The sequence below is a fragment of the Peromyscus maniculatus genome, chromosome 10 (assembly GCF_049852395.1).
Source record: "Peromyscus maniculatus bairdii isolate BWxNUB_F1_BW_parent chromosome 10, HU_Pman_BW_mat_3.1, whole genome shotgun sequence".
Classification (NCBI taxonomy): domain Eukaryota; kingdom Metazoa; phylum Chordata; class Mammalia; order Rodentia; family Cricetidae; genus Peromyscus; species Peromyscus maniculatus.
This window is the reverse complement of record NC_134861.1, coordinates 30987093-30994648: the sequence shown is the minus strand read 5'-3', so window position 1 is coordinate 30994648 and position 7556 is coordinate 30987093. Positions and strand designations below refer to the sequence as shown.

The window sequence follows — 7556 nt, the reverse complement described above, 5'->3', positions numbered from 1 at the left end:
ACTAACAAATGAGAGGCTTGTTAGAAGTTAAGCTTAGAAACAGGAATGTCTCCAGGAAAATACTTTTTCTCCATTTCTCTCTGAACCTTGGGTGCATTTCTTGCTTCAGGGATTCTATTACATGTACTTGCTTCTTTGGAGAATTCTAACATGGTTTTGCAAAAAGCTATTTTCTTTACTATTCCTCATAGACCTCTCAACAGGATAATTTTTGAAGAGATATGTGATTCTCTTGGAATTGTGGGTGAAATTTATGATAAAGTTTAAGAGTCTGATAGAAACTACTATATTGCCCAGTAATAATTTACTGCTAAACAATAAACAGTACCTCTAAACTGATCATTAAAATACAGACCAACACAAACATGGTAGATTCTCATTTTCTAAAGAAATATATCTTTATTGACTTTTTTTCCTTTTTCTTACAAAGCAGTTAAAAAAAACCCTCCTCCTTGCTCTTGGTGTTAAGATGGCCAATCCTCATGCGATGGTCTGTGCAAATGTATATTTCTCTACACACCACAGAACAATATCATTCCTTGGTCCCATTTTTATAGGAAAGAATCCAAGTTTCAAATAATATATGCTTAGCTCCCTTCAAGAAGAATGTTTGGTGGATTAATGTCTAATTTACACTCAGTGATAAAGATAAACTTTGAATCTTACAGATTAAATGCCCACTTCCTACCATAGTGTAACTGTCTGGATATAGATGTACTAGATATATCTATAAATAAAACAGTACTTTAATGTAACAATATTCTTTGGCTTATTTAAATGCCTATGGTGGAATCTATAAAAAGCTAAAATGAAAATGGCCCCACTATTATTGTCAGTCGTAACACGGAGCTTGTGCGGAAGGTCCCTATGCTACTGACTGTCAGCATTTCCAGGTCCACGATGTATTCTCTTGGTCCCGATAGTGACTTCACAAGCACAAGCATTGCACTCACAGGGCTTGTTTGCTAAAATAACAAGAAAAGAGGGGTAGAGAGAATGATTTTTCCTCAGGGTTAGAGTTTATATTTTTTGTTGGCATACTTCCTGTGATAATCAGGGGAAATGATAGGCTAGAGAAGCACAGCATGGTCCCTGTCTGCTTCCAACCTTAACCCCCTCATCTGCATTGGCTCCAAGGTAAGGGTTTGCTTTTACAATTCTTATTTTCCTACATTTCTTGTTAACATGTGTTAACATTTCACATTTCTCTACTCATGAGTTGAAGAGTTCTAGCCTTTCTAAAGAGTTCATATAAGAATTTGATAATCTTGGAAATGGTAATGAAAGTTATCATTTTTCCTTAACATTGTGCTTTTGTGTGGTTGTTTGAATGTAATTGGCTCCACTAAGCTCATAGAGAGTGGCACTGTTAGGAGGTGTGGCTTTGTGGAATAGGTGTCTCTGTAGGGATGAGGTTTGAGGTCTCCTATCTTCAAGCTATGCCCGGTGGAGACAGTTCACTTCCTGTTGCTTGCATATCGAGGTGTAAAACTCTCAGCTCCTTCTCCAGCACCGTGTCTGCCAGCATGCCACCAAGTCCCACCATGATGATAATGGACTGAACCTCTGAACTGTAAACCACCCCATTAAATGTTTTCCTTTATAAGAGCTGCCATGGTCATGGTGTCTCTTCACAGCAATAAAAGTGTAAGACAATTTGTTTACATTCTAGTGAAGTTATAAGTTATATAAATAACCAGGCATGGTGGCACATGCCTTGAGTCCCAGAGGCAGAGGCAGGCAAAGTTCAAGAACATTCTAGTCTACATAAATGAGTTCCAGTACATCCAGGGCTGCATAGAGACCCTGTCACAAACAAACAAACAAACAAACAAACAAACAAACAAAGCAGTTAATTTAAATAGAACATGACAAATGTTAGGCTGTCTGAGTATAAAAAGTATGAATGCAAAGGTATATATACATATTCCTGAAACACTGAGGTAAGGCTTTCAAATGCCTTAGAGCAGGGGTTCTCAATATGTGGGTTGAGACCTACTGGGGTCGATTGACCCTTTCACAGGAGTCACCCAAGACCATCAGAAAAAGTAGGTAATTACATTATAATTCATAACAGTAGCAAAATTACAGATATGAAGTAGCAACAAAAATAATTTTATGGCTGGGGTCTCCACAACATGAGGAACTGTGTTAAGTGTCACAGCATTAGGAAGGTTGAGAACCTGCCTTAGACTCACCATGGAGCAAGAGACGTTCTGCAAAGTAACATGTTTAGAACTGCACACGGAGTGCACATTGGAGGGTGGAAGGAGATGCATGGAGGGGCAGTAATGAATGAATCTGGATACAAAGGATAGAAGCATGAATTAAAGTTTAGCTATCACTACAAGAGACACACATTAAACTAGGACAGACTACAGAGTTCTGGGAGAGGATGACATTGAAGGAACTGACAGAGGAGAGAAATCAAAGGGCTAGAGAGATAGCTGCTGGTTAAGACTGTTTGCTGCTCTAACATGAAGAATAGAGCTCAGATCCAAGAACCCACATCAGGTGGCTTACAACTGCTGTAACTCCAAATCCAAGGGACCTGAGGCCCTCACCTGGCCTCTGCAGGCACCTAGGAACACACGTGTTCATATACTTATAAAAATACGTACAAATAATTCAAAAATTAGAAAAAGAATAAAGATGAGAAGAAATAAATGCTTAAGTGGAGAACATGTAAGTAGACAGCAGCATCCAACAGAGCAAAGGAGAATCGAATATTGGAATTGAAAAGTGTCCTTGGATTTAACATTATGGATATCATTGGTGTTTTTTCCCCCAAGCAATGCCAGTAAAGTATTTTACTGAAAGACAAAGAGACAGTGTAACATGTAGAGGGATTCAAAGTTTGGAGATGGCACCGGGGGGGGGGGGGGGGTCTGACATACTAGGGTTTCAGAGGAGATGATTAATGAGGAATACATGGTGCTGGGTTGATCTTGACTGACAAATATAAAATATCTTTGGAAACCAGATGGAGAACACAGATTTATATTTTCATGGCATAGAATGGGAAATTTATGCCTGTTAGTGTTAATGCTGGTGTCAGTGGTTTCAAAGCAGGAAGTGACTCACCTACTCAAAAGTAGGGTATAAGGACTTACTAAATATAAGAACATTTGAGAACAAGGACTGAAGAGAATGGTATGAAAGAAACAAGAAAAGCAATGAGATTGTTGAACAACTAAGGATCTATCTGAAAGTAGAGACTAAACTTTTATAGTATTAGCAACCTGGACTTAGAGGCTTGTATGGAGTAGATGTGTGGGTTATAGCATTTATCTGGGGCTGATGGCTGGGGACGTGAGTTGCTATTGACAGGAGCTCACACAGTGAGAACGAGAGCATGGTGAGAAGAGGGCGGTCAGTTACTGAACGTGTCACCGAAGACCAAGTTCTCATGTGATACTGATGACAAGAAATGTCGGGGCATGGCTGGGGGTTGGGGAGTTGGTAGCAGGGTGACATGGAGATCATGGTGGATGAGATGATCAATAGGCCTCAGGTCAGTTTATAGGGGAAAGCTTCATGATTGAGCCCTTCTTTCCTTCAGGTCCTCTTCTGAGCAATTTGGGCCATTCCTTCTATTCCCTTCATGAATGATCTTATCCATAGCCGTGGCCTCTATGTGGGCCAGAGAATTAAACAGTAAATTGGCTTGGGGTAAAATTAGCACAGTAAAAAGCTCTTTGAAAGAAGGAATCATGCACTGAATGTCTTCTTAGTTTCTCAAAGCAGCCAGCACAAGGCTGAAAACACAGTAGGTACTCAAGTAATGCCTGCTGGTTGATCCTTATGCATAAAATGCTGTCTACAGGTGGAATTTCAGTGTAGAATTTTTGTGGGAGTTTGTTTTAATTATGTGGTAAATATTCTTAAAGCATCTATTTTTATTATTTTGTTATTTTTCTTTTTCTTAATTTGAGATGAACTCTTTCTCAGAACTTCAGTCTAGCCTCAGACGCAGGCTAGCCTCAGACTTACTGGATAGCCTAGGCTGGCCTCAACTTTGCAGTTCTTCTGACTCCCTTTCCTGAATGCTGGGATTTCAGGCATGTACATTCACACCTATCTTTAAATGTTTTTGTTTTAACTGCAAAACATTTATCTAACACTATACTAAGTTGATAATGTTTCACATCATTCACAAGGAAAGGATTTCTGGAGAAAAATGTTATTTATGCTTTAAAAATCAAGTCAGAAAAATAAAAGCAGATATAAATAAAAATAATTTTCAAAATGCCAGGTTTACTGTAGAGGAAAAAAAAAACATGTTGGGACTTCATCTAACTGCATGATGATTAGGATAAGAAGCTTTTATCTTCTTAAGTGATGGCTAAAAGTTCAAAATAGAAATTTACTTTATTGAAGTTTTTGAGAAGAGCTGCTGTGCAATCATGCAGTTACTGATTAGTGATTAATAGGCATCTGAACTGTGTAAAACTCACGTGAGGCAACTTCTACAAACACCTAGTATAGCTGAAGTTTAAAATACTGTATGTTAATGGAACTTACTCTTTCCTATTAGGAGAAATAAAAGCAATGGATAAGATTTTGAGGTTTTTTTTTTTTTTTTCTCTTTAGAAATTGATTCTGAGAAATTAATCACTTCTAATTTTCTGGCAAAGAAATGGAACCCTGCTGCTCTGGAGCGAGAAGGAAGTTCTCAAGGGACAGGTTAAATGTGTAAACATCAAAACAATCCATAAACTTTACCACAAGAAAAATTTATGGAGTGTTTTTCTCTGTACAGTTAAACAGCTTACATTTGCAATACCTGTTTGGGACACGCTTGTGTTTTTGGGAATCACACACAGCTTTATTAGATTCTAGGGCTTGGGATCTGGGTGGCTTTTAGGAGACTACTTAATCTTTCAGAATCTCATTCTTTTGTAAAAAGTAGATTTTAGTATCTGATAGTATTACCACATATACTCCAGAAGGCTGGACATGTGCCTACTTGTGAAACTTTTTAGGTTTTAGATTAATTCCGACATGAATGCACAAAAAAAACAGCTATCTTCCCACTAGCTAATACCGCCTAAACATACTTACTCGTAGGTAGAACTCTCCATTTTCATTTCCAGATTTAATCCGAAAAGTATTAATGGTGTTGGCATAAATAGTTGTGGCCTGTATCTGGAAGATGTCTGATGGCACGGACCTGTCAGATCGGATGCTCATGTACTTGTAGACTATAGACTGGGGCAGTTCTCGGCACATCGCATTTGAGACGGGGCAAACACACCGGCTAGAGACAAACAGAGAAGCAGTCACCGGTTTGGCTCAGGAGGACCAGCAAACTCCTTACTGTTAATGTAAAGGTTCTGATGTCTCCTACTTTTCTGATGTTAGAACGTAGGAGGACCAGAAAACTCCCCACTGTTAATGTAAAGGTTCTAATGTTTCTTACTTTTCTGATGTCAGAACGTAGGGATCTTGACACGGGTTTCGTGGGTAACAACGGAAGCCACCATGATAATTCCAGCACATTTCATCTTCTCGGCATTCATTAGTGGTCTCACATTCATTAATATCTGCAGTCACAGGGTTAAAGAGTTTACTGTCCTAAACAAATTGTGTGTGTGGCAGATTCTAGTTTGTAAGGAAGCACCAGAGGGAATCTAGACTGCAGTCAGTTTACTTTTATTTATTTTTATTTGTTTTGGGTGTGCGCCAGTGTCTTGCCATGTAGAGCAAGCTGGTGTGAAACTCACAGTATAATGAAATCTGGCCTTGAGCTCAAAATTCTCCCGTCTTAGCCTCCTAATCTAAGATTACATGTGTATACCATCACATCTGGCTTGTCCAGTTTGCGCTTAGACACAAGACTTGAGTTTTGTTAGGGTCTGAGGGAAGCCCCCAAGAAAGACCAACAGTCACTTATGCAATTTAGCAAGAGTGTTTATTTCCAGAATGATGGGGTGGCAAATAGCGACCTGGGGTGGGGGGAGTCACAAGCTTCTTTTAAGCAGTTAGGCAAATTCCAGAGAGGAGGGGTTAATCTGGTGCTGATTGGTGGAGGAAAGATTAATCTGGGAGTTGATTGGTGGGAGGCTGTACTGGTTAGGGGCCCATTGGCAGTGGTGGTCGGGGGGTCTAGTGTCTAGGGACTTGTTGACAGGAGGGTAGGGAAAGCTATCTTTAGCTAGCAGAAGTCTGGGGGACATCTGCTGAGCCAGCAGAAGGGGCTTCTGGAGGCCTGTTGAGCCAGCAGGAGGCTGGGGGGCACCTGTTGATCAATTGCCCCTAAGTTGTGGTTTTCCTGAGAATTGCTTGCTCAGCTCCAGCCCATTCTAGTGAACCGAAACTAAGGCCTGGTTCATGCCAGGGCTGCTAGGGGAGCCTGTTAGGGCCCTGGCTTAGCCATCCAATTCTTTCAAGTTCGACCTCAATTTGCTGCACTGACATCAGTATGGACAGAGCTGAGTCACTGAGTACTAACTAGTACATGACATTTCCTGAGTTTTTAAATCATTCTTCAGTTGTCCAGCTGTTAAATTCAAAGTCAAATGCTAATTATGACTTTGCTTATACAATAGTAAACAAAACACCAATAAAAAATTTCATCTCCTGCTCTAAGGAGTTGATAACCTAGTTGTGAATATAGATACACCAACAGTTATTTACAGAGTAAAATGCAATTAAGAGGTAGGTAAGAGCACTACAAATCTGAAGTACAGCTGATTGTGTGTGGAGGATTAGGGACCAGAATGAAGGAGGGGCATCTCAAGTGGGCCCTTAAGGGTGGTGTGTAAATGAATTCTCAGGTAAAAAGGGGAACATTTCTAAGGGAGGGCAGCTATTTCAGGAGCCTGGGAAAGGGTTTGGGAGGGAGGGAGGGAGGGAGGGAGAGAGAGAGAGAGAGAGAGAGAGAGAGAGAGAGAGAGAGAGAGAGAGAGAGAGAGAGAGAGAAATTTTTAATAACAGCCTGCAAGGGTTATTGAAGGGACAGTAGTGCTCTGGGAGTTTGAGCCCTCCGGATGAGGCACTGAAAAGTGAGCTATGAAGTGTCCCACCTCACAGAGCAGAGCTAGTTTAGGACTGTGAGGAAGAAGGAACTGTCATGGTGGCAGGCAAGTAAGGAAGGTAACATAAACAGAAGCAGCCAGGCGAGGAGAGAGTTTTAGGAACGAGAGTGACGGTTCAACCAGTCTAGACAGCGGCTGATTTTAGATTTGGCTAGTTGGATCCCAAGAAGACAGCTGAAGAAAGGGTGTTACTAACAGGCATTATTGTATGTCAATAGCAATACTTAACGTCCATTTGCTTATGCAATTCCTACTTCTTTCCATATGAATTGTAGTTTCTATTTTGTCTTATGGAAGCCTTTTATGAATCATGCCTTTCCTACAAGTAAATATTTTAATTCCTTCATTTATCTTTCCTTAAGTGATTTACCTAATCCTGCTTCAAGTCAGCTGGCTGGGTGCTAGGTTGTGAATTTTGAAGTTTTAAACCTGGTATTGTCCCTTTAGGGTCTCTGCTGCTTTCTATTTTACTTTATCAAAATCTGTGTTTTGCTTACTGTTTGCTGTACTCCTAGC

At 40.2% G+C, this 7556-nt stretch overlaps 1 protein-coding gene across 2 annotated transcripts in view; it reads right to left on the bottom strand.

Moving 5' to 3' along the window:
- Window positions 1–373: 373 nt before the first annotated feature.
- Window positions 374–7556, bottom strand: part of Efemp1 (EGF containing fibulin extracellular matrix protein 1) — a 64144-nt gene continuing 56961 nt past the window's right edge. For both annotated transcript variants that reach the window (XM_006995127.4, XM_015988660.3), the window contains exons 9-11: window positions 5423–5546; window positions 5065–5260; window positions 374–965 (exon numbers count right to left, since the gene is read on the bottom strand). In XM_006995127.4, coding sequence (XP_006995189.1) covers window positions 804–965; window positions 5065–5260; window positions 5423–5546 — 482 coding nt within the window. In that variant the 3' untranslated portion in view covers window positions 374–803. The remainder of the gene's footprint in view (window positions 966–5064; window positions 5261–5422; window positions 5547–7556) is intronic.